Source organism: Hakea prostrata, chromosome 7, assembly GCF_041222555.1.
Source record: "Hakea prostrata isolate BN-2017 chromosome 7, UWA_Hpros_2, whole genome shotgun sequence".
NCBI classification, from domain to species: Eukaryota; Viridiplantae; Streptophyta; class Magnoliopsida; order Proteales; family Proteaceae; genus Hakea; species Hakea prostrata.
In genome coordinates, this window is record NC_142606.1 from 8380082 (window position 1) to 8407872 (window position 27791).

General features: G+C 38.8%; 2 protein-coding genes across 2 annotated transcripts; both read right to left on the minus strand.

Annotated features, from left to right (window-relative positions):
* Positions 1-482: 482 nt before the first annotated feature.
* LOC149009450 (uncharacterized) lies at positions 483-7744 on the minus strand. Its single transcript, XM_089163874.1, has 3 exons — positions 6990-7744; positions 5201-5388; positions 483-1451 (listed from the first exon to the last, which is right to left on the minus strand). Exons 1-3 carry the CDS (start codon positions 7591-7593, stop codon positions 927-929), a joined length of 1317 nt encoding a protein of 438 aa, XP_089020000.1. The 5' UTR covers positions 7594-7744; the 3' UTR covers positions 483-926.
* Positions 7745-9079: 1335 nt separating this feature from the next.
* Positions 9080-27771, minus strand: LOC149009451 (putative clathrin assembly protein At5g35200). Its single transcript, XM_089160623.1, is given in 17 exon segments — positions 9080-9598; positions 9600-9848; positions 11670-11788; positions 12216-12291; positions 12400-12576; positions 13331-13408; positions 13585-13665; positions 13809-13874; positions 13962-14027; positions 14111-14161; positions 14302-14385; positions 21670-21770; positions 21856-21997; positions 25862-25959; positions 26569-26638; positions 26736-26834; positions 27449-27771. Coding segments are annotated over 16 exon segments (1677 nt in total). The 5' UTR covers positions 27449-27771; the 3' UTR covers positions 9080-9478.
* Positions 27772-27791: the final 20 nt, after the last annotated feature.

Sequence of the window (27791 nt, forward strand, 5' to 3'; positions counted from 1 at the left end):
TCTTGATACAATTATTTGTTCCATTGTATCTCAATGTTACCTTTTTTATACCGTTGTCTGTTTTTTTTTTTTTTTTTTTTTTTTTTGAATCTAAGGTTCATCCGGGCCAGCTTGCACGCACTACGACTACATCCTTAGGGGAACTTTTATATAATTAATAAAGGCGGGACTTCGCCTTTAACCCTGAGAGGATTCGAACTCTGACCTCCTATGTGGAAGCATTGGTCTTTAAAAGATATTGAAGGAGATCACTCAGAAGGAGTGATACCATATAGGCAGCAGGTATTTTGCTCCTTTATTTAGAAGAAATCTCCCAATGAGTGCCCTATTGGTTATAAGATTCGTGATATTCGGGTACAAGAGATTTACCTTAAACCTTGGATTAGAATATTACAGTTGGTTTGAATCCTCTCATTAGGCGTTTCCTGGAAGAGCCTCTGTAAGGAGAGGCCCAAGTTGGAGAGGACCCAAACTTGGGCGGCAGTGGGGAAATATTTTCAACACGAGATTGCCCAGATAACCAATATCCTTAATTTTCTGTCATGATATTCTTTGAATGACCAATAGGCAAACAGATACGATAGTGGTTCCCTAACCATTTGTAGAGTGAGGAACAAAACATGAACTGGAAGCATGCAGTAAATAGGAGTAGAGATATTGACTCACCATCACGGAGTAATCATCAAAGATGCACTTTGCCCCTCTGCAGGTTCCAAAAGCCATAGTTATTCACACCAAGAGTGACTATATACAGAATACACATAAATGATCCATCAAATTCGATCGAGTGACTGATCATGTCAATTCATTTTGATTGATTATCAATCTACATAAATATGCTTATTTTGCTGGTTCAAAGCTGTAGGTATAAACCAGGAAAAATGGCACAGAACTTTACAGGAACTATTCATGAAGCTGCTAACCATTCAGTCGAAACCATCAACAGTAAGCCAGTCATTTGACTCCTCACCTTCAGAACCTTTCTCGCTAGGAATTGGTTGAACTACCTTTTTCTTCTGAGAATCAGAGTTTTCACTCAGTTGAACCCACTCATTGGAGCCATTTGGTGAGGAAACTCCTACATCCTTTCCTGTATTCAAGGCCGGTGGTCTAATAGATGCATTATCATCGTCATCGTCCTCCTCCAGGTCGCTGAAGGAAACATCCTCTTCATATACAACCTGTTTCTGAGGAGCAGTTGAGGTCTCTGTCTCATCATCTTCTTCTTCTTCATCAAACCATTGTTCTGAGATTTCCTGTTCAGCAGTTTCTATGTGATATGGTGCATTTACTGTGTCAGCCTCCTTTTCCTGAATTGTGTTGCTCTCTTCTTTAATTTTAGTATCTTTATCCCTCACTTCTGTAGATGAATCATCATCCATAGAGCTCCCCAACTGTTCGTTTACTCTCTTTTGCACTTCCTGACGCAAAACATCTCTTGCTTCAATAACCTGTAAAGAAGTCTAACCAATAGTGGTTAGCATAAGTCAAACAGAGTGTTTTGAATATTAGTTTCCCTATTAAAGCCATTAGTTGTTGGAAAAATGTGATTAATGTATGTCAAAATGACTAGTCTTTAAAAATCATTCTAGTTTAGGTGAAATTTCCTTTTTCATGGCTTTAAGGTAAGTATTGCTATGCCTCTATGATATGGAAATCGGATATTGCAAATGATCCAATCACTCATGAGAGTTCTGTTTGATGATACAGCAAAACCAGGTTGTCTTCTGATCAGGCTTCTTGTTACCAAAATAAATGTTCAAAAACTTAAGAGGGAATCATAGATATCCATATCGGATTTTTATTTGCAGCAGCCGCTGCTGGGCTGCTGCCAACGGTGGTGATCGTGCCACATAATCAAAATAAGATCGAATGGTTGAGAATCAAATGGAGGGGATTTACCTGTAAATATTATTTTTTAATTTTTCATTTTAAGGGTTTAAAATTTACTGATTTACAAAATTGGACCCTCATTTACCCGACTCCTAAATTCCTCTTTCATTTTCCCTGACTCTTCTCTCTCTCTCTCTCTCTCTCTCCACCGGTGGAGATGGGTTGCAAAGGGAGGAGTACCGGTGGAGTAAGAGAGAGAGAGAGAGAGAGAGAGGGTCAAGGAAAATGAAAGAGGAATTTAGGAGTGGGGTAAAGGAGGGTCTGATTTTGTAAATCAATAAATTTTAAACCCTTAAAATTAAAAATTAAAAAATAATATTTACAGGTAAATCCCCTTGATTTGATTCTCAACCGTCTGATCTTACTTTGATTATGTGGTGTGATCACTACCATTGGCAGCAGCTGCTGCAAATAAAAATCCATATCCATGGTAGGAAGAGGTTGACAGCCTACTTTTTCCTAGCCTTTGCTGACATCATAAAGTAAATATGCTCTCAGAAAGCAAGGAAACAAAAATTTTCCATGTAAACATTAAGAATGGCAAAAGTGAATTAAGTCTGTGGCATGCTAATCATTGCCACCTAACTGTGGCTATCCACATTCAATGAATGCATTGCTTCTTCAGTGCCTAAGGGAAGGATCAATAATAAATAGTACTTAATAAAACATATCAGCTAATAACTAAAGAAGCGTAAATAATTGTCAGTTATGTTATTTGTTCCTAGGTAATCTTCTTCCATCTCCTATAGGGTTTTGCTTGTGCCCCCTTTATCCTTTTCTCTGTTGGGCATCAAGCGACCATTCATCTTGCATCCATGAACAGGACTTCTCCTTTGGTGTTAGGTCTTTCCCTCAAGGTTCTAGAGAATGTCTTTCGTTTTGCCATGGTGTTTAGCCTGTGCCTTAGGATTCTAGTGAAGTCACCAGTATGATTTTACCCCTTGATGCTTTCTATTAGGGATTCATCTCCTTTCTCAATGTGACACTTACCAACAAAAAGATATGAAATAAAAGCAAATCATACAGTTGGAACAAACAAAAATGAGGTGGCACCACTCTGCTCCACTAGTTGATTACTTGAACGAGGATCATAGATTGGCACAACACCTGCTCAAGATATGCAAAAACAAGCTTCAAAGTATTCCAAATCACGTGTAAAATATAGGCAATAGACTACAGATGTTGGAGGCTACATTGTGACTTTCCAATACAAGTGATTAAATAAGCCAAAAGGACATCCTAAAGAAACAAAATCCCCCCTCACTCCTTTGGAAGGAGTCCTTCCATCTCCATGTTGGCGCAGGATCAGGGAGACCACTTTTTCCGAGGTAACTCAAAAGAGTAATCACAGCCACTGTGATCAAAATAAGCAACAGCAAGGACAATGGACTCGTTCTTCCAACCACAAACTGATTCAGGCCATCACTCATCGATCTTCTCCAGCCCACCCTCCCACTGCAAACCCTCCATCCTAACATGTTCTAGGTTGTAACTGAATTCCTCTTCTCTATGCAGCTCTAAACCCTGGCTTAGGCCTTGTATCTAGTATGGCCTCAAACAGAGCTGATTGGAAGGCTAAAATCCATATAGCCGATCCCATTTAGTTGGGACAATGCTTGTTGTGTTGTGTATGCAGCTCTAAACCCTCTGCATATCTGTACCAGAGCACTCATTAGCGTGATGAGTTCTCTCTTGTCCAAAGAACAAAGAAAATGTACCCACTATCTTTCCCTCTCAGAGTGCCAAGTTAGAGTTCCCCTCCCCTGCTTTCTCCCACTCTGCAGCAACACTCCTTGCCCTGGATCCCTAACGATTAGGCTTTTTCTTCTCTTCCCTCTCCTGTTCCCTCCTGTTACTGTCAAGGGTCTTTTTTTTTTTGGTTATTTATTTATTTATTATTTCTTTGCAGCCACAAGATGGTGACACTTGACACTTGCCCATCATGCTACATGCTAGCCAAGTGTCAACAATGTTTGATTGGACAGGTTGCTCCATCTAGGCTGAACCACGAATGCCCAATCTGGGAGACTGGAATGCTTCAGATCAGGGTTTGTGATAGAAAATCTCAATCTGATTCATCCGATTCAACCAATCTGATTTTTTATCCTGGTCCTTTGACTCATGTAAGGCTAATTGGATCTTTGACCAACTTCACACAACTGACATCAGTTAAAAGTCAGACAAGTGATCTTATTTTTCAGCAAGAGATCATGGCTCATACATTTTGAGGACACGCACATGAAAAGCTAATGCACCAGTAAGGATATGGTGAAAACCAGCAGATGAAGATGATAAAAGGACAACGGGAAGCACAAAAACAACTTGTTTTGAGGAGGTGAGAAAGCACATAACTGGCAATGATTAAAAGCTACAATGGCTCTATCAGATAAGGCTCAGTTGATGATGTGAGTATATCAGCTGCTAACTTTATGCTACTCACAAGTCATGGCCCTTATACCTACGATATGCACAACATTCCAGAAGGCTGTAATCCATACACATTGCTGTTCACACCCAACCCCCTCCCCCCAAAAAAAAAAAAAAAAAACACCCCAAAAAGGGGAAGGGGGGGGGGGGGACACACCAAAGAGAAGCACAAGAAAAGAAGTAGTATTAACTAGATCATCCTAAACATCCGATTAGCTGCATGATTTTGAATAATCACTTTATTAAATAATCAAATATGAAAATAGTCCAACATATGAAAAGTTAGAAGCTTACAATGAGCAGACTGATGTGAGCTAGAGTTACACCTGATCCAAGAAACAATCTTATCAAGTGTGATTTAACTCTTACAGGACACACAAAGTTCCATCCTTGTAACTTCCCGAATATGAGCCACTACCATTACTTGTTGTGTATAGGTTTAACTTCAAATCCTATGGCTAGGGTATCAAACAAGCTCCACCTTACATAGATAAAGATATGATAATTTTATTAGGGAACCAAAAACGATAATTCTCTTTCTTTGATCAATTTGATTGTGAAAAATATATTATTTTTACTATACCTTTAGAGCTCATAAGAAAGAAGATACAAACTAAATAGTAACTGCCTAAAGACATGGCATACCCTCCTTTTTAATGGCAGAAAATAAATCCTCAATCTAGTAGATAGTCCAAGACTAACTGAAACCCCCCACACTAGAGAGATCTTCCACCGGATACTTAATCCAGGAAGGCCTAAAACTCGGTTTCTGCTAAATTTGGAACAAAAATCTATTCTTTTCCTGGTAGTTTTCTTTTTTTAATTAAAAATTTTTTAATTAAAAAAGAAAATTGTATCCTTTTGGACAAAGAAGTCTTGCCTGAGGAGTAGATAGAAGCTTAGAATCATGTTCATCCAGCCTTGGGTGCAACAGAATAAAATATATCAGCCAAAAGTGTCCCTCTTTCATGTGACTCGGGCAAAGCCTAACCCTAAGAGCTGCCAAACTTGGAACCAAGTCTTCAACACAAGAAACATGTTCCAGTTGAGCTTCAGACATTTCAAAATCTGCAAGAAACCATGATGACAAAAAATGTAAAATTCATAAGCAAAAACAATGTGTTAAGCTTTGGTCACGGCCTACAGCTTATAAGCAAAACAGTGTTGTGTAAAGCTTGAGCATGGTGAATAGTTAATTTTTTACAGAAAAGGGGCCAAAAAAAAACAATACTAGATCAATTTTTAATATCCCTTTTGGGGAGTAAGGAGTTAAGGACATAAGACATATGTCAAAAAGAAATATAGTAGTCTGGTTTGTGGAAATAAAACTCATCTTCCATGAACTTAGGTTCTGTCTCAAATTTTATTGGGAAAATTACGTGATTAGCTGCTTTTAGGTTTCCCTTTACAAAAATAGCCACTCAATGTTTCACTATACAAAATTAGCCAAAACTGAGTTTGCATTTACAAAACTAGCCAAAATATTGATTTTTCACCTTTTTGGACATTTTTAACCCCTAAAACTGATCACATCGAGTGGGAAAATCACTATTTTGTCCAAAAGGGAAAAGTCATTATTTTTTCATACCCTTTGGACAATTTCACCCCTATGCCGGTATGGTCAATTTTAGGGGGAAAATGTCCAAAGAGGTGAAAAAACACTATTTTGGCTAGTTTTGTAAATGCAAACTCAATTTTAACTAGTTTTGTAAAGTGAAACATTGAGTGACTATTTTTGTAAGGGGAAACCTAAAAGCAGCTAATCACGTAATTTTATTTTCCAAATTTCACTTTTTTTTGGAAGTACTAAAACCTAAGCTTTAGCGACAATTATCTATTTGTTATAAGACAAACTCAACTATAGTAGTGGTCCTAGTGGATCAACCAGCCACCTCAAATGGCTAAGACAGCATCATTATCGTAACTTCAATCAAAGTATTTGTCCATTTCAACATAATGAATTTGAATGTTCCCTCACCGAAAACTGCAAATTTGGTAGGAGCTTCATAACTCAGAGAAGAGATTCTAAAAAAGAAAAGTGGATATTTATTTGTTTTGGTGCTAGGTGTGGGCGGGATTGGAGGAACATTTAATCCAGTAAACAAATAAAAGACAAGCGATGTGAACGAAGTGAAATCCATAAGCCACCAAATAACTAATCTGTGTCATCAAGAATGTTGGCCAAGAGTCAAGGGCCCTCCAAAGAATAAGAAGCCCTTAACAAAAACCCTGATGGATCCACTTCAACCTGGAAAAGTCTAGAAAGTTAGTCATTAACAGAGCACCTGCTAACTTCAACCTCCATTTTCACTTTATTTTATTTTGTTCCCTAGAGTAGAAATTAAAGAAAATGAAAAACAGAAAACCCAAAATTAAATCTGTAGTTCCATCCCTTCCTACCAAAACAGTAATAAACACCCTATGTATTCGCTATTTATAAGAGAAAAACAAAAATCTAGACAAACGGCAGACCAAATCAATGAATTTAACGAGCCACTCTTCAACCCCAATTTGGTAAAGGTTCTAATTAAATGATAACAGCAATAGTTACGAGGAGTGGATGATGCCATAATTTCCAAAATCTCACCTTGCATAATTATTAAGCAAAGAGATAGTCACCCAAATCACAGTTCAGATGCAACAGAAACGAAGGAATTGGATCTTATTACCATTATCAAGGGAGAGGGGGCAATCCGTCCAACATTCGGGTCGCAGTGATAACTCCCGAACAAATAACAAAATCTCCTCCGTAATACCAACAATGTCGCCATATTGATCCTCCAGAGAAGACTCATCAACATCTCCAGCTTCTTCATCATCATTATCATCACCGTCCTTTGGAAACTGCAAGAAATTGGAGGCCAAGCGAGAGATTTCGTTAACAGCCTTGTTGGTGGAGAGTATAGAAAGCCCAGACTTGAAGCTGCCACTGATCTCGGCAAAATCATTGCGAATGCCGACAAGTCTCTGAGAAGAAGAATCTTGGGTGGTGGCAGTGGAATCCAAAGTAGCCTCAGAAGAAGAGCTGAGTGAAGGGGGAGAAGGGGGAGAAGGGGGAGAAGGAGGAGGAGGAGCAAGGAAAGAGGCGACTCCCCATAATTGCCGACCAATGGTTTTCCCCAGCTCCGATAGGTCCTCTTTTACTCTGCCGCCCTGAGGAGACTTCTCTTCTGCTTCTTCTTCTTCTTCTTCGTTTCGAGCTGAATTCTCTTCATCATCTGAATGTTCTTCATCTTTGAAGAGATTAGGGAGTTGAATTGAAAGCCAAGACATTATCAGAGTTCGAATTTACAAGAAAGGGCGACCATAGAGAAGTGAACAAGGAAGAAAACTCGAGACGAGATTGAAGATGAAAGCAGGTGTCTTTCTCTTTCCTTCTTTGTTTCTTTCTTCTCACGTTCTAGGTCATTGCGTCTCTGATGGATAATAATTTTTTTATTTATTTTAGATTCCTTTTCTTCTCCATGTCTGTGTCCGAATTAGTATTAATTGATTTACGTTTACCCCAAAAAAACAATTTTATTTAATTGGACGAATTTCAATCTATCTATATGGTTGTTTTCCAGCAGTATCCTTATATGTATTCCATTCAATTAATATATTAAGAAAAACTTTACCCAAAAAAAAAATTTTTAAGAAAAACTTAATTTTATTTTTAAAAAAATAAATCACGGTGAACGGGTATTATATAGAAATCCATAACAGGAATGAAATTTCTGCCTGGTCAATGTACTGCAGAACATTCTTACCGAAAAAAAATGTAGTGCAGCACATCAACTGAACATCACATATATGAAAATTTGTTGTAAAGCACATGATAAGTTGAAATAATGCTTGTGGAGTTTTTTCATAGGAACTTATATGACATTCTTTTGTTCTCAAAGAATAGAAGGAAGGACAGTATGTGTTTGTTACATCGGTGTATTCTTTTGTTTCTTAACAACGAACCAATGAGACAAAATAATCTACAGAGCAGAATTTGAGAAACATGTTTGACATGTTCTATCGGAAGAACAAAGATTTACAATGAGGTCTCCCAAAACCCCCTGCTCAATTGCTCATAGGACCCCCCCCCCCCCCACCGTCTTGCTCTATTACATTGCTAAAAAAATGAGATGTTTTCCATGTTGTGGGCTAAATCGGGGAATATTTCTAAAATGGGTTTTGTCAAACATCTATTTCCAAACAAAGAAGAGTCTCTAAGCACCAAAATTGGTATCTTAGATAAAAATGTTACCAATCAAATACAAAGGCATGAACTGAGTATCAACAGAGAATAGTGTAGTCATCGCCATTAATTGCCTCGTCTTTACGGCCCAATGTCAAAGTCATTCATTATACCACAAAAAGGTTGACTCCCTTGAAAATGACCAACACTTCTTAGTGAAAATGTTAAAGTTTGATCGTGTATGTAATAGTTCCCACCCTTGATATATATAAAATCACCTAGTTTAAAGACAAAAAGATAATTGAGAAGAACATTATACGTTTTCAGAAGGATTACAATACAGTGGTAGTAAATTTTAATGTTGAGCAAGGATTCATAAAAAAGAAAAAATTTTAAAAAAAATTATCATCTCAAGTAAGATAAATTTAACGTATTTAGCTCATTTAATAATTTTTTTCTTCTTAGTGTTACCAAACTTGGTTACACCGGATGCTTAGACTGTTTAGTTCATTTGGGTTAAAAAGTACATAATTACCATGATCAACTCAACGAATGCCACCAATATCCAACTATAACCTAAAAGTAAATGTGAAAAATGAAAGAATCAAAATGCATCCTTACTCTCTTTATATGCAAATGTGATAACAGAACACAAGTACAAACGGGTATACAGCAATCAATTTCCAGTGAAGAGAACAAGAATTAAGTTTCCAACCCTAACACAGAATGCAGGTTAAATCTTCACAGCATCTCCAACGTATTATTAGAAATCAATTTTTTTTCCCACAAAAATAATCAATTACCTAGACCTTCAATCCCTAAGAACTACTTAAAACATTCACCTGGTAGTAACTGCACATATGGTACACCTGTTCAGAAACCATTCCTTTACCATCCTCCAGAACCATCAGATCTCATCTGCTTGTCCTTCATTTTCATCTATATTTCTCATGCTCTTAAGGCAAAACAATGGCCACTGGTCCTTACTTCCTACAAAAGGCCTGTGTATGGATTGTAAGCTTGAGACTGCGTACCAGACCAATGCTGGTTGCTTGGAGCTCCGTATGGATTACCAAAAGGATTTGAAGGCTGCTGCTGCTGCTGCTGCTGCTGCTGCTGGACCCATCATCATCTGTTGCTGCAGCATGAACGCTTGCTGTTGCTGAGCCATCGCTGCTATTTGAACAGAATGGGGTGCTGCCACGGTGCTGGAGGCAAGGAATGGATCATGCGCTGGTTGATGCATCATAGAATTTGGCACAGGTGCTGGCTCCCATGGATTATAGCTCACACTCTGGCTATTTCTCCTAAGTGCGTCATCATATAAGCTGTCCAATGTAAGCTTGTCCAGTCCTCCCGCCTTGTCCAACAAGTTAATAAGCATTAACATATATGGCCACAAACACCAAAAAAATAAATGACTAGTTGTCTCTAGTCTCAAAGAAGAATCACTAAAGAATCTGACTAGGATTTTTTCTTTTCATTTTTTTGGGGGAAAAGGGGGGGGGGGTGTTGGCTAGCCAAGACCAAATCATGTTTCTGGTGAACACTTAAGAGAAAGTAATGGAGATTAGAAGCACGTGCTAAGTAGGAAGCTACCAATTAAATTTTAATTTATCAGATCAAACCATGGATTGAGAAGATGGAACTGGTGAAATGCAGCTCTTTTAAACATATGAAACTTGCAGCGGCGAATAGAAAGATACCAAAGAAGATCAAACAGTGTCATCAAAAGCGCATTATGTAGCTGTCAAACTGATTTGGCCAGTTGTGGGAGGTGATTCAGTTATTTGAATTTGAATCAGAATATATCAATTAAAAAGTATGATTTTTCTGATATTTCAATGATCATATATCCCAAGGAAAGAAATTCTGACATGCTACAATATGCCATGCAGTGATGGACACTACAAAAGTATGATTTTTCGAATGGCACATTAACAGGAAATCCTGGGCCTAAGAACAATGGGAACTGTAATTGTAAAGCAGGCTTTGCTTATGGGATATTCCCAAGAGGTAGCAGCTTTTTTCAACACCCAAGTTATTGCAACTATTTATGCGCCCAAAACATTGCAATTTGGGCATGGTTTGTCGGAAAAATGTTTGCAGAGATGTACACATATTGTTGGTTAATGATATTTTTAGGGGAAATTTCCCATATGGCCAAATTTTAAAAAAGATTTACTCAATAAAAAATTCTTATAAAATTTTACTTAAATGGATCCTATTTTTTAAAATAATTACCACATTCCAAATTTTGTGAAATTTTTTCCCACCCAACTAATATTCTACCCAGATTACCTGTATAAAACTTTAGAAGTGCTTACCAATTCCTTCAATCTTTTGACATTTCTAGGGCCGACAATATCTTGTCTTTTGTAGCTGTCAGTCCTCTTATCATTCGTTAGTTTCATTGTTTGCAATGAAAGACTTGAGGGCAACTTGGGTAGTTCATGGTAGAATATTAGTTGGGAGGGAAAAATTATCACAAAATCTGAGATTTGGTAATTATATTAAAAAATAGAATCCATTTAAGTAGAACTTTTTCAAAAATCTGAACATCAGGGAAATTTTCTCTATTATATTTTATTCAACTCAGGTACAAATCATCATCTAAAGCACCCTGTGGCTCAGAAGGTCCTTTTTTTTTCTGTCTTCTCCATCCAACACCCACACCCCCTTTTACATGTAAGAAAAATATGTGGTCCTGTTCAGGGGAAAAGTGCATGGAAGCATCAACAGGGGTTGGATTTTTCACCTTCTGAGGAAAGTGAGGCAGACATTTCGCACCCCGTGCACAGGGAGCCAGATTTTCTTTTAGGTCTCTTTTTCCCACGAAAATTAACCTACTGCCAATCTGGCATGTAACCTACAGCACGACTGACCTAGTTCAGAGTTTTTAAGTCCCATCATCCACGAATGTCTAACCCTGCACCACCCATACTTAAATTTCTTAACATAGTTTCCTAAGATTTCCTAGCTTGAGCATTCAGAGAAAACCCATATCATGCAAGGATAAAACATTGTTTGTCCAAAACATCCATGGATGCCTCTTCATTTAGGAAAAATATTACTTCATGTGGAAATATATAACCTCCCAACATCTAATAACGTAAATAACTTGAAGGGACTCAGCAACATATTCCACACACAAAAGAATGCAAGATATAAAGAGTAATACCAGTTTGCTTGCAGCTGTGGCACTCTCATTTGAGCTTGGAGCAGTTACAAGTGCCAACTCCCAGCCTGTAGCTCCATTTGTATAATCAGGAGCAGAAGCATAATTTGTTGATGAATTATCTGCAAGGAGATAAATCATAAATAGACATTCAGATATTATTAAAAGGTCCAGAAATTCAACTGGACACTTTTATCTAATTTCAGAGAAACCTAATCTTGTCCATACACGATCCACACTTGAGTAGTTTGAGTCAGCAAATCCCTTCCATTCAATAACGTTTACAGAGCTCAATGGTTTCACACTCCCAAATGTTGGCCCACATTAAATTTCTAAGAAATCCTTTACCCTTTTCACTACCCATTTCATGTTCCCAATTACCTTAACAGGACCTTTTTGTTAAGGGAAAAAAGAATTCCTCATAGACTTAATTGATTTGTTTGAGTCAATTAAACTTGGCAGAAGTCAAAATTCAAGGCATTAAGCATTCATACTTAATGAGTTCTGACTTCTGAGCTAATGGTTTCACACTAATTCTGAAGAACTTACCAACTGGAACAATAGCCAGAGCCAAGGCATTCTTCTCATCAAGTTCTGATGCAGCTGGGACAGGATCATCCAAATGCTGCAAACCAAGGAAAGTACTCTCAAGAATGCCCCAGAAAAATTTTACGCAAAAATTTGATTTATGATAGACACATGTTTCTCATGGAACAAAAGGTTGAGAAATTACCAGCAGATCAGGTGGTTCTGAAACAGAAGCCTCCAATTGAACAGGTCCTTCAGGTTCAGGTTCAGGTTCCGGTGGAGGCAGAGGTGGGGAGGTCGGTGGGTGTACTTCTTGCACTTCTGGGGTTTTCTCATATTCTATTGCCAGGACCTCCTTGGGTGCAGCAATTCTCTCAACCACCTGTTGCATGAAAAGAAAAACTTTTTACTTTGGGGCAGTGGCACAACTTCATCAAGTAGTTATCCATCAATTTTATTCTATCAATTCCATCCCCAGACAATTTCATCAAGGGTACACAGTAGAATAACTTGATTTATTTTATTTAAACAATTAAAGACGATTAGTATTCTACAAGGAACAAAGAAAAAAATCGAACCAAAAGTCCATGAAACAAAAACAGAAATTCCCCTGGAAATTTGTCATATTAAGCAAGAACTTTAAGGGAATCATAGTAAACTGCAATTTTTTGACATAAATATAGGAAGAGATGAGGCTAGTTTGTAGTTACTATGGAGGCCTTCTGGTTCATTTCAATCTAGATCAGTATTGCCAAGGCACAATCTAGGTCAGAACTGATCATCAGTACCATAGTTATCAATGCATCACCTAGGAAATGACTAGGAGTCCAAAGCCCCTTGGTCACCATACGTGCTTAGGTGGGTGTCTTGCACACCTTGTTGTTGTGGCCTTACTTTTGGACCGCCTCTATCAAGGCGCCATGGCTACTATGGTTGGCATTACATCTTCAAAATGGATGCTCCAAGCTCATTAGTGCATGCAGCCATCACAAGGACACATTATTATTTTCTAAATAAATAGCATATTACATTCTTTCCTTTCTTTTGGTATGAACTAAATATCATGCCGAAACTTTAATGTTCCCTAAAACTTCTACCATAGAAAATAGTTTAAATGACAAGAAGAATTCAAATACCTGATCGTTCCTGACTGATGAAGCTAGAGGAGCATCTCTGACATACTCCTCCATGGTTGTCAAAAATGATGCTGGCGGCTGCATTGTTAACAAGTAACTCAAAACTTTATTCAACTGATAGTAAGTAACCCGAATTTTTTCTTTGGGCATTAACTGAAAAACTGTTACTGCACACAAAGCAAAGGAGACGCCCGGGGGGGGGGGGGGGGGAGGGAAGGAGAGCCAATACACAAACATACTCAAGAAATTCACACCTGTTCAATTTTTGTAAACTTTTCTCCACGTCCAAGATCAAGGCTTTTACATATTTCATAAAATTCTGACAGTCTCTCTGCCTATACAACCAGAGGATAGCTATGTGTAAGGGACAAACGGACAGAGAACAAGAAGAAATTTCACACTCTTACTAAGACACGTTAGTCCAATCTTTTCCAGTAAAAATCAAACAGCTGAAATGGTGAAAGGGTACAATAGATACCTGCTGACCAGCCCTCCGGTATATCTCAAGAGCCCTAACAGCATCATCACGTGGCATTTCAAAGAACTGTAATTCCCATAAATTGAGCAGGACATGTTAAACAAAAAGCCAGGAATTTTGATTAGTAAATGAACATTTAAAAGAACAAAATACCTTGTCCATCATATTAACTGTACCGTCACTTATCGCCTGATAAATCTTAACGCTCTCTGAGGCTACCTATTGAAATGTAAAGTTAAAATCATATAAAAATTGCTATCAGCAAGCGACATATGCTAAAACTTCAGAAATAAACTTATCACCATTGAAACAGCCAACTGAATGATGAAATTGTAAACTGCTGCTCCTTGCGGCTGTATACAAATTTTAAAACAATATTAGCATGCAGTATATACCAAAAGGTGCACAGAATATTTAACAGTGTCAAAAAGGCAGGCAGAATTAAGGTGGCACAACTCATATTTGAACTACACCAGTAAAGCAGAGGAGGTACCTGGCAGCCAAGAACACGATGCAGAAGCTGTTGCAAAGCTGGTAACTGCACAAGCAATTCAACAGTATCCAGTTCCTTGGTTCTCTGTTAGCAGCATGGGATATTATTTGAGAAAATGGTATTCTGAGTGCGTGCAGAATGAGATCACTATACTAAGGCTCTTTTTGGTATCAATTATCATTGTCAATTATGAGAAATTTTCATTATTTTATTGTTTGACACATTCTGATTTGTTTTATTAAAATAATAGAAAAACCTCCAAATCCTAATGCTTTTGCCTTGGTGAATTCATTTCTTCTTTGTGTAGTTTGTCTTGTAGATGGGAATGTCATACCTCTTTTACACCTCTTTTCCTTCTTTCCCTTGTTTCTTCTTTTTACTCTTTTCTGCCCACTTTTTTCCTTTCTTTTTTTTGTTTCCCCCTTTTCTTTTGCCTGTTCTGCTTTTTTTGGCTGGGTTGTGGCAAAGCCTTAAACTTTACATTATCAAAGATTAAAATATAATAAAATAAAAGACGAATTGATCCTTCATTGCTCTAGATTGTAATATATTTTAAACCAACAATCAAGGACATCTCTAAAAGGAGGAGGGAAGGCATCCGGTTTGGATCCTCTCCTTGGAGGGGCTCTCCCAATGAGTTTTAGGATTCAGCCAGGTACAATATTCTAAGCCAAGGGCTAGGGTAAATCCAACAAGTGCTCTTGGATTAGAAGAGTACACATGGCTGAACCCAATAACTCATTAGATTCAATGGGAGATTCCCTCCAGGGAGAAGCCAAATACGAAGGGGTCTACATTGTTGGTGGGCTTTGAACAGGTCAAGAGTGCCTTGAGGAATATTGTAATCATATAAAGTGCAATAAACAGAATAAAATAAGGGGAAAAAAAGATTTCTGTAACTTGGCCTTTAAAAAAAAAAAGATCTTTGGTAAAACCCTTGGTTAATATTACTTACAAGGAACTTATAAAAACATAGAAAAGAATGAAGCAAAGGCAAAGACAAAAGCAGCACAAAGAAAAAGAACGAGCAGCACAGGGAATGGCATACTTCAAATCTAAAATTTTCCCAAATAGATGATCCATGCAACTAAGAATTTCCAGCGAGTTAGACCACAGTGTTTTTTTTTTTTTTTTTTTTTTTGATGAATAAATAATTATATTAAAGAAGGAAAAGGGAAACAAGGTCTTTAAGAAGGAGACCGGAAAGGAGAACTAAGACCCTAGGAGACAACAATGAGCCAATTCCAAGGGGTATCATCAACCGAGGGATGGGGAATAACCATCAATCTAGAAGAAACATCAAAATAGATGAAATTCCAAATCCTGTCTATGGATCGGGATTTGAAGGTCCATCTCCTGAGATTGTACTCCCACCAAAGGTGGTGGATACAAGCACTGAACACTAGCTTGCCAATTTGATCGCAAATGGAGGAGCCAGAAAAGTTTCTCAGGATCCAAGACTAGTCCCAAGTAAACCCAAAAGATCGCCTCGAATGGGGCTAAGGGGGTTTAGGGTTATAGGGTCTAAGGAGGTTCTAGGCAGAGGAAGTGGAAAAGGTTCTGGAAGGGGAAGGGAGCCGACAAGGAAGGTCGCTAGGGGAGTTTGAAAGAGGGGGAAGAGAATCTCAAACCTGTGTAAGAAAGGGGAGGGGGACCAAGGACCAGACACCATTAGAGATGAAAGTGGAGAGGGGGTAGACTTGGGGATACGGGAGTCATAGACTATGCGGGGACCAAAGTGATCATAAAGAATGCCCATCGGATGCCACGAGTCAAGCCAAAAGGAAGTGGAGGATCCGGAGGAGATGATGGTAGAGATAGCGGAGATGGCTCGGGGGCGCAGCGAGAGGATCTTCTTCCAAACCCAGGAGGGGTTGGAGGGGATCTAAGAAGATAAGAATAGACCCACTTAACCCAAATAGAATCATGCTTTGAGGCAATTTTCCAAATGAGCTTGAGAAGGCAGGCAAAGTTAACATCAGAGATCCGACGGATGCCCAGGTGTTAGAGTGTAGCACATGTGTATTGTTAAAGTGTAGCACATGTGTATTTTTTCACATATTGTACTGCTGTCATATTCTATAAATATAAGATTGTGATCTCATATTGAGATCAAGGATTTTCAGTCATTTAATATGGTATCATCACCGAAGGTTCGTTCCTGAGGTCTTTTATCCCTGCTATCCTACGCTCCTTTTCTCTCTCTCTTATCTTCTTGATTCTTTACTCGATTCTTTGGTCTTTCTTAACCTAAATGGCCTATGATTCTGTTACATCTGCTTATGCTCCTTCCATGGCTGCTCCATCCATGGCGTCTCCATCTGGTTTGTCTTCTCCATCAACGAGTTTTCCCAATATTCATCATTTTCTTTCAATTCGGTTAACTCCTGAGAACTATCTTGTCTGGCAGAGTCAATTTCTCCCTCTGCTTCGATGTTCTGGCATGATGGGTTTGATTGATGGTACTAACCCTAGACCTTCACCGATTTTGAATCCTGATTCGGCTTCACCAACCGCAAATCATGAATCCCTCACTTGGCAGTATCAAGATCAACTTCTTCTTAGTTGGATTCTGTTGAGCCTCACGAAACCTGTTCACTCGCAAGTCGTTGGTCTTAGCACCGCTGCTGAGGTTTGGGTTGCGTTGTCATCGGCGTTTGCTTCGTCTTCTCAGGCGAGAGTTATGCAGCTGCGTATGCAACTACATCATGTTAAAAAGGGTTCTGATTCCATGGCTAACTATTTGCTAAAACTCAAGAAGATTTATAATGCTCTTGCTCTCGCATCACAGTCGGTTTCCGATTCAAATCTGGTGTTGTTCATTCTTGGTGGTTGTGAGCTCTGAGTATCAGGCGTTTGTCACTTCTGTCACTACTCGTGACACTCCGATCAAGATTTCTGATCTGTATGGTCTTCTCTATTGTGAAGAGATGCACTTGTCCTCTGTTTTGCAAGATCTTACAAATGTTACTGCTCAAGTGGCAACTACCTCTGCTTCTCGTCTGTCTCGCGGTGGTTCTGCTTCCCGTTCTTTCAACTCTCAATTTTCTAATGGCTGTTTTGGTGGTCGTTTTGCGTCCTCTGGAGGGCGTCATGGAGGTCGTCTTGGTTCTTCCCTGGTTTGTCAGATCTGCGATCGTCCTGGTCATAATGCAAAGTCTTGCTTTCATCTTCAACGCTATGCTTCGCGCTCTGCTTTGGGTTCTACTTCATCTTGGAACTCTCTCGAGCTAGTATTGCTACTGCAAATCATGGTGTTATGAATTGGATACCTGATTCGGGTGCTACTCATCACATCACTTCTGAGTTGGGTGCTCTCAATTCTCCGGCAAAGTATCTTGGTCCTGATTATATTCGTCTTGGTGATGGTTCAGGTCTGTCCAACTCTCATACTGGCTCTTCATCATTCTCGGTTAATGATCATAGTTTTGACCTTGATAATGTTCTTCATGAGCCTCTTGCTGCTCATAACTTGTTGTCTGTACATCGGTTTGCTTGTGATAATGATGGTGTGATAATATTGGTGCACTCTATTTGACGGCAAACCCTATTTTTCATGCTCGAATGAAGCACATTGAGGTTGATTTTCACTTTGTTCGTGATAAGGTTGCTAAACATGATCTTTGTGTTCGCTATGTCTCTACCAGTGATCAACTTGCTGATATTCTCACTAAAGCTCTCTCCTCCGCTTGTTTTGGTATTCTACGTTCCAAACTCAAGGTTCTTGAGGGACCCTTGACTTTGCGGGAGGGTGTTAGAGTGTAGCACATGTGTATTGTTTTTCATATATTGTACTGTTGTCATATTCTATAAATATAAGATTGTGATCTCATATTGAGATCAAGGATTTTCAATCATTTAATACCAGGCCTCCATCCAAAATATGCCGACAGATGGATGACCAACTAACAGGGTGGATGAAGCGGGAGGCTTCATGTCCTTTCCAAAGGAAGGCACAAGAACAAGGATTCCATAGCCCGAATAATCAATTTAAGAATGGAGAAAATTCTGCACCAATAGAGATAGGAAGATTGAAGGACGGAGCGGATGAGAACTACTCTACGCAAAGCACAGAAGCTTGCCCTTCCAGAGTTGAAGCTTCTTTCGAATATGATCAAGCATCGGGAGGTAGTGGTGGCGGGTGAGCCTACCAGGGATGAGCGGCAGACCCAAGTAGGTCACAAGGAAGGAACCTGACTTAAAGCCAGAGAGCTGGAGGAGGGAGATCCGGGTTTGATGGGGGATAGCGGAGAGAAAGAGGGTGGATTTATCGAGGTTGACACAGAGGCCAGAGAGAGATTCAAATTGGGAGAGAGCCGAGAGAATGGAAGAGCTAGAAAGGTGGTCCGCTTTGGAGAAGATCATGAGATCATCAGCAAAAGCAATGTGAGTGAGGTTAAGGGACTTGCACTTGGGGATGGGTGAGATAAGACGCTGATCAGTTTTGGATTGGAGGATGCGAGAGAGGACCTCTAAGGCTAAGGAGAAAAGGAAGGGAGAGAGGGCAACCTTGGTGAATGCCAACACGAGAAGGGAAGAAACCACCCAGGGAGCCATTAGTTATGATGGAGAAACGGGGAGAAGAGATACAAGTCTCGATCCAACGGATGAAAGGAGGGAAACCCATGGAGAAGAGGACATCATTGATGAAGTCCCAGCGAATAGAATCAAAAGCTTTGTGAAGAAGATCAACCTTAAGGAGCGCAGCCGGGAGTGGTCGGATCTATCAAATCCGCGGACAATTTCCACGCAGAGGAGGATGTTGTCCGCAATACTCCGGCCCGAGATGAATGCCGATTGATACGGGCTCACGAGGGAAGGCAAATCTTTTCTAAGCCTATTCCCTAGGACCTTAGAAATGAATTTGTAGAGGAGATTGCAAAGAGAAATGGGGCAGAAATCATAAAGGGTGGAGGCTCCAAGTTTCTTAGGGATGAGGCAAAGGAAAGTTTGGATAATGAATGAGAGTTGAGAAGGGTTGAAGAAGAAGCTATGGATGGCATAAACAAGATCCTTCTCAATGAGATCCCAAGAGGCAAGGAAGAAACCCATGCTGAAGCCATTAGGACCAGGACCCTTATTAGGCTTGTGGGAGCGAATGGCAAGAAGAATTTCTTCCGAGGAGGGAATGGCACATAGAGAAGGGATGAGCGCAGGATCAATGAGTTTGTTGATGAGGTTAGATGGGAGGGGCGTATGGGGAGGGAGGGAGGGGGAGCAAGGAGATTAGAGAAGTAGGAGACGATCTCAGCCTTGATGCCAGCAAGGGTCAGAAATGCAAGAACCATTATTGGTGATGAGGGAGGGGATGGTGTTGAAATTTATCCGAGCTTTGAGAGATCGATGGAAGTAGGCGGAATTGGAGTCTCCGAGCTCAAGCCACTTAATTCTAGCTTTCTAGCGAAGAAAGCTTTCCTCAGAGGAGAGGAGGGAGGAGAGCTCGGAGGAAAGGAACCTCTCCTCTTCAGAAGGGAAGGGTTGTAAGGGTCATTTTGGAGAAGGTTTTGGGCATGCTGAAGACTCAAGCGGCAGGAAGAGACCCTCGAAGAGATATTACCAAAAGTAGAAGAATTCCAGGAGCGGAGGGCTTCCTTTGTGTTGCAAAGCCTGCGGGCAAAGGCAATAAGCGGGAGAGAGTGGCAGTGGGCAGGCTTAGACCAAGCTTCCAAGACAGTGGGGATGAAAGAGGGGCTCAAAGTACACATGTCGAAGAATTTGAAGGGCTTTTGGCCAAAGGAAGAGGGGGGTTGGGGGGGAAGATGGACAAGACAGGGGAGTGGTCAGTCTTATGAGCACTAATGAACCCCAACTTGAGAAAAGTGCAGAGAGGTTCACTGATTTCACGAAGCAACCAAGGCAGGCTCTGCCTTAAGATGTTCTAGCACCCATGCAACCAGCCTCACTGCCATCTTTACATCCAGATATCAAAGACTTGGTAAATCACTAAGCCTATGTCGACAGAATGTAGTCCAACAAGGTGTTGGAATTCATCTGGCACATTTACTAGAAGAAAAAAAATAAATGTCAAAAGTATATACCAAGAATCCTACATTTGTTACAACTTGGAAAAAATAATCAACCCACCAATCTTCATTTGGAATCCTACTATTGCTGGAAAGTTGAAAATATATCTAGTGTGTAACTGTAGCATCCATATGGAAGCCTGAACTTCCAAGTAGCTAAGACTTGACCAAGCCTAGATTCTTAGCAAAAAAGGAATCTGCTCCCCCTTCCCTATCTTGGCATCTCCTTGGACCTGACCAAGGCTGGTTCCCATGTCATTTAGGCTGTGCAAAACCTTAGCAACCATACATAGAAGTATCCACATGTTTATAGCAATCTCAAACTAAGGCTTACAGTACAACAAAATACAATTCAAAGTTTGAAGTCAAATCACCAAGTCTTCCCATAATCAAATGCAGTCTCAAGAACCCACCTTGGATCTGATTAGAATGTCCTGACCAAAATTTTGAGTAACCTTTTGTACTAGCAAACAATAATTGGTATATATATAATATAGTACCAACACAATACCTAAAACAGTACATGAAAGAAACCCCATCCTTTATATACCATCAATTCATTGTACTCTGTCTTCCTATTTTATAAATGCAATAGTCTATTAATAGTGTTTTATGCTTTAAAATTGTATTTTGTACATATCTTAGACATTTCCATATGTTTCTCGACCATTTCCATATGAATATAGCAAGGTTTAAAGTATCGGTATCGAATATCATATCAATCAGGTGATTTTAAGAGACGTATCGTTCTACATCGAGTATTGTGTCGCTTTGGCTAATGTATTTTAATATAATTCAATGGAGAGACATATCGAGATGTATCGTATCGGTTGGGTCAAATATGGATACGTGTTGGCTAGTATCGTATGGTGTCGTGGGATACTTTAAACCTTGGAATATAGTACCCATGTATCTTGAGCCTCTCTAACCAACACAATAATTCTTTTAATTATTATGCTTCCAGTACCAATGCGTTAAACCTTGTTCCTAAGTCCTGACACCTTCCCTACTCATAGCTTCAAATTCAACAGTCCCAACACATAGGAATAACTTTACTTCCAAGTCCAAAAAGGCCAGCAAACTCCTCACAACAATACTGCTTGACTTGTGCTAGTAAAACAATCTGAACTATTGAAGAATATCAACATTAGCTGTGAACAAAGAAGATATGCTACATTTGAACAACAAAAGAAGGTTCAAAGAGGAGATGTAATGAACAAAAGGAGAGAGCAAAGAGATGTCAAAGGTTTCAATCAGAGCAAAAACAAAGAGCACCCATTTTTTTATTTTTTTAACAAGATAAAATGAAAGAGCATGTAGTATTGACATAAAATTAATTTCTTACCAGTCGATCTGTTTCAACATCATACATCAAGATACGGAAGCATTCGAGCTTCTCCTCTAAGAATAAAGCATATGCACGGACAAATGCAGAATAATCCCATGCTGGACAGACATAAACAGATATTGTCATGCACCAATTTATTCCTTTAGAATACTGGACTTCATCTAATTTCAGAACAACGAGTACCATTTGGACTGGAATCATCTCTAAAATGAGCCAAGTTGAGCATATGGTTTTTGGTCCTTCCATAATTAATGAGTTCTTCTCGGAAGGTAGCATCCACTTCTCTTAGAGCACGATGTATCAAGATTAAGGTTTTTAATGCCACCTAATTACCAAAAAGCACTGAATCAGTTATAAGAACTATTATACATTATTGGAGTAGAAGGAAATCACCATAACTCAGAAAATGATGATTATACCATCAATCAATTCAAGATACTGAGCCCAAAAATAAATGCATGGAATGAGAGCTTCACAAACTACAACAATATAGACTGTAGGAAAAAAGAACTTCATGCCGAGGACCTAATACTTTAAAGAGATTTGGATAAACAAATGAATATATGTTATGTAATAACTGAATAAATTGCCACACTAATGACCAAGGTGAATCACACATAAATATTCCTTCACCTATAACAAGTGAAGACAAAACTTCTTCTTTTTTTTTTTTTTTTTATTGATTTTTCCTTGTTTATTCAATTACATCGTCTAGATTCCCTTTTAGTCTGTAACTCTCAGACACTCCCTATGATTCCTTCTTTTTTTTTAATTAAAAAAAAAAAAAAAAAAGGGTCAGTCTCCACCACTATGGGTTTTCTGTTGTGTTCAAGGCCATTATCCAATTAGAGCTCATACTTTCAGTTCTTATCAACTGTAAACAGTATTTCCACCAGCCTAGTCCCAAGCTAACCTAACCATCTAGCTTGTTCATGATTTCCAAACTCCATAGTAAATTCTGTTATTCACATTCTGGCCTAATATGTGTGTGTGGAAATAGCCAAAGTAAGTTTGCTCACCAATGGAAAAATTAGAAATGAGTTCATATCCGGAGTGACAGAATTGAACATGCAAACCAAAGAAGAGAAGAGAGGACAAGAGCTGGGAGAACCAGCAGAATTGCTTGGGACAGAATTTGATTCCTGCAGTTCCCCCCTAAACCCTTAATTATAGCGCAGCAGAGTGACAAAGAAAGGATTCCTAACCCTACGAGGAAACAAAACTAAATTTACAATTTGGAAACAAAACTCAGACTAACTAAGACTGGCTCAAATTACAGTAGAATACCTTGCTCGAATTACATAATTAACAGCACTCGTGCCCCCATTCCCCCCCCCCCCAAAAAAAAAATGAAGAAGAAGAAGAAGAAAAAAAGCTGGAGTATGCATGTATCAAAAGAAGGCTTTAGCCTGGATCAATAAAGACAAACATTAATAACCACATAAAATTTGCAGATTAATAGTAGTGATAGACACCAGCAATAGGGCTAACAGCATTCAGGTAGCAGTATCAGCTCAAGCACATAAATTGTCAGCAGGCACCATAACAACCATTGGGTTGAGCGCATCTAATTAGCAAAGAGAAAAATAGGCAGTGGTGAACACCAATTGGAATCCATGATATCATACACCAACAGCGATATCAAAGCACTTCACAAAGAAAGCTAGTAGGAGATAACACTTCACATCAAAGATGACTAGTAGACAAGAAACTTCTCAAAGAAAGATAAGTGTGGCATCCAACTGCTACATCAAAAGAACTTCTCAAAGAAGGTCGGTAGCAACTAGTTTCCTACCCAAATAAACGCGAACATTGAGCCTCAAACAGAAGTCTCAAATAAGAACTCTAATAGTGTATAAGCAGTATAGCTTATTGTAGACCAGGCAACATCAAGTTGTTGCAGACTAGACAAATGCACAGATTATTGCAAACCAAATAGGCAGATTATGGGTTATTGCAGGCCACAGAACATCAGATTGCTGTAGACCGAATAAATATGAAATGTTGAGGACACAAAAAAATAAATAAGAGTAATCTTTAAATGAAAACAGCCTTGAGGATAAGATAAAGAAATATCTTCAATAGCAGAAAAGAAAATAATAATCAGTCACCAACCCCTTACGTGCAACATTATTTATACGTGGAAAAATAATGACACAATATAAGCATCTCAAAGGATGAGGCCTCACAAAAATAAATCCGATAATCAAGATTAGCGCTGCAACAACATCAATAATCCACCAATTCACCCCTTCACAAGATTTATAATCATCATGCAAGTAAGATCCTATAAAGAACTCTCAGTCTCCCTTTGTAGTAGCAATTAATATCCATAAAAATACAAAATCTTCATAAATTGTTAAATCCCAAGTATGAAATAGATAATGGAAGGGGCTAATGGCTGAACCATGATTAAAGAAATGTCAAAGTGGCCTCACTTAAAGGTTGCGAATTTGCAATCTAGTATGGAACGGTTGTGGTATGATCGACCACTTGTAATAAAGTTCACTTTCAATTACAAGCTCAATCCAAGAGCAATGGGTAAACAGGGAAAGATCAAGAAATTAAAGGACAAAACAGTTACTAACGTGAGAAGATTGAGTAATACCGAAGTTTGAGGTCAATGGTGGATAACACGGCGGGCATGAACTAATTATGCAGTTTGAGAAACCAAAATAAAGTAACCAAGAGAAGGAAGCAGCAACCCACGCAAACAGCAATTTAGGGGGAGGTTCCACTCAATAGACAAGGGTAAAATAAGGACAGCACATAATTAGAACTAAAAGATGAAGGGAAAAGGTATCTAAAGACCTAACAAACAAAAATCAACTTCAAATAAATACCCAATTAAAGATTGTCTTCAACCTTCAGTGATGAACAGAGCAGGGAAGTCCAGGATGCAAGCTCTCTCATATGGTCCCAAAGGAACCTAAAATTTCAGGCGATAACCGAGGGGATGGGAGCAACCCAGCAACAGAGAAACAAGCCGAAGAAGACAGCAGCAAATATGGGAGACCCAGTTAGGGTCTTCATTCAACTCTACAGCAACAAACCAAGCACTCGATTACAAACAATCCTAACAGATTTAGAAGTCCAAGGAAATTCAATAGCAGCAAACCCAGCTAGTTGAATCAGATTCTGATATTTCCCAATCGGACGACAGCAATACCAGATAAGCAGTAGCAGTAGCTTCCAAGACACCAACTATCTCTCTCTCTTTTCCCTTTCTTTCTTTCTTGTTTTTTGTTTTCAAAATCACAGAGAACTTGCCTTTCTCAGTGGCAGATTTTCTTGCTCTTCTTTTTCTTCATTGTTCTGATACCATGTAACAGAGTTTAATATGCAAACCAAAGAACTGAAATAAAGAAGATACGGAAACAGGGGAACCACTTGGGACACAAATTGATACCTTCAGTTTCCCCAAAAACCTTTAATTATACTGCAGTAGAGTTACAAACATCGGTCCTAATCCTACTAAGAATCAGAATTAAATTCAACTTTGAAACAAGACTTAGAGTCTAACACTAACTAGTAGCAACTCTAATACAGTAGAATACCTAAACAGGACTCTAAATTAGAATGGAATATTCTACTTGAGATACAAAATTAACATCTGGGACTTCAAAGTAGCAAGAATAGGACCTTGACACTTGAAAGAAAGATAAACTGTCTTTAAGAGGATTAAGAATTCAATATATATGTGGCAGAGGATATTTGGATTTTGAAATGAACACAGGTTGGTACATGATGAAGAAAAAGAATAGCACAAAGCATTCTCACCAGGAATATGAACTTGGTAAAAAGTGGCACAGAAAAAGCAAAGCAGAACCCAAAAAATTATCAGCACAATACAGTGACAGTTGTGACAAAAAAAAAATTCTTCTATGCATTCTTTATATCCCATATATTTTATTTCCAACAAAAACATTGGACAATCACAGGGAACACAGTACAAATTAAAAAACTAAAACTAAAAAAAATGATGAATAAAATAGGTCCTCTCTTTGGCATAATCTATTCCTACAAAACAAATCCAGTACTTTTTCACAATAAGGCCCATGGACACAAAAAAAATGACATGTTTTTGTCAAACTAGTTTTATCCTTGCACCCAAAAGCAACAGGGTTTTGGACTTTAGTTCCACATAGTCAATTGATCCAGCAACAGTAATTAGTCATGGTCCACATACCGCCCAGGTATGAGTTTTGGCAAGACGTCTAGCAAGCGCATGGATGCAGTAAGCCACGTCTGCTCGAGGCACTGTAGCTGAAATTGCAGTAAAAACAGCTGCAAAAACCAATATAAAAAAGTTTGAGTATATCAACTGTTTCTTTTAATTGTCTTCTTTGGAGACAGAGATATGTGGGTGGCAGAAAGAAAGAAAAAAAGGAGGGGGGGGGGGGGGTAGAACAGTAAGCTGCATGAAACCTAAATACTGCACCACAACAAAATCTGGTGTAAACCCAGGATAAGCCAGTCAGATGAGGTTGGTAGGATCCAATAAACCAATGGTGTGAGCAGGTAGCACAAACAAGCTTGGCACAAATAGATACCATAATATAATGAATATATTTGTTACTTGTACATTGCTCTTAAAGAATGAAGACACATCCAAAGTGAGATATCAAATAACAGAGTGTAGATAGTTGGAATGTAGAAGCTCCAAGGCTAAAACAATAACAGGGACAGAACTTCCATAAAGCAGATGGAGGGCATAAAAAATCTCACACGTGCAATAATTTTATAGGTATAATATTAAATATTAAATATTAATAAAAAAAACTGAAGGGAAAAGGGAAAAGGGAAAAGGTAGAACTCCTATTGCAAGTGCCATTCATTCCCAGAGGTAGATGTGAGATACAGATAACTGAGGCCAGAGAAAAGTAGTCCACATACCCCTCACATGCTTTTCTTTAGCTGGGCGCTCAACATGGTTTGTGGCCTTCACAATAGCAATGTCCAACTCCTGCAAAATTAAGTACCACCACCCAATCCCATAGGAGAAAATCAGAAACATTCAATTTAAAGACACCCATAACCATGATTATTTGAAAAATCTTTACCTTGTAGTCACTATTAACTTTTGCCAATGAAACTGTAGTGCTGTCTTTGATAGCCCCCAAAGCTTTCCTCAAGCTATTTTGTGTACCTCCCCCAGACATCTTTTCTCCCCAGCAGAAGATTACACATAGACAAGATTAGTGGAGTGGAAGTTGACATTCTACATCCATAGCAGTAAAATAAAATAAACCTTCAAACAGTACCCCGAAATTAAGCTGGAATTAGGAATACAAAGACCTTCGTATGCCAAGGAATAAAACATAGGTTTGGCACAACAGAAGAAACGAAGTTAGGAACAACTACACCATTATTAGGTGCCTAAAATAACCACTAACCGGACAAAACTAACACTAGAAATCCATTGACAATCCGAATTAACCATATCCATTTAGTAGTGCCATAATAAAAGAAGCGAAATGAACTTCTTGAACAAACAGATTTTATGTTGTAAAGCAGTACAAAATCTTTCAGCACATAACCACAATCACCAAAGATAACAGGAAGACCAGCAACATGGAACAAGCATAACTGCAGAAGAGCTAAACATACAAGAAATAAGCAGAAGAAGATCAGTTCATCATCGAAGATCCAATTGATGATATCATTTTTGAAAGAAAAAAAAAAAGGCGAATTTCATTCCGTCTCTTAAGCTAGTAGCTGTTCAGTCAAATACAAAACTGAAAAAACAAACACAGAAGAAAAAGCTCGAACTCACCAGTGCCTGAATTGAACAGAACAAGAAGGAGACAGAGCGACAGAGAAGAAGAGATGAAGAACTCCGGAAGCGGCGTCGTCTGCTCGGAGGCCCAAAAGGTCGATGAAGAAGAGAGAGAATATTATTTATTTATTTATTTAGAATAAAAAAGAATGAAATGAAAATTCGCTTTGGTTGGATCGTCGGTCTCTTAGATATATTTTTTTATTCTTTTTCAAATTTCGTGTCTTTTCTTTTGTTTTGAAAAATGTAATAACTAATAACAGTTTTTCTCTTTCTCTTTCTCTTTCTCTTTCTCTTTCTCTTTCTCTGCTGTGGAAGGTGGAAGGGTGACTCGGTTTGT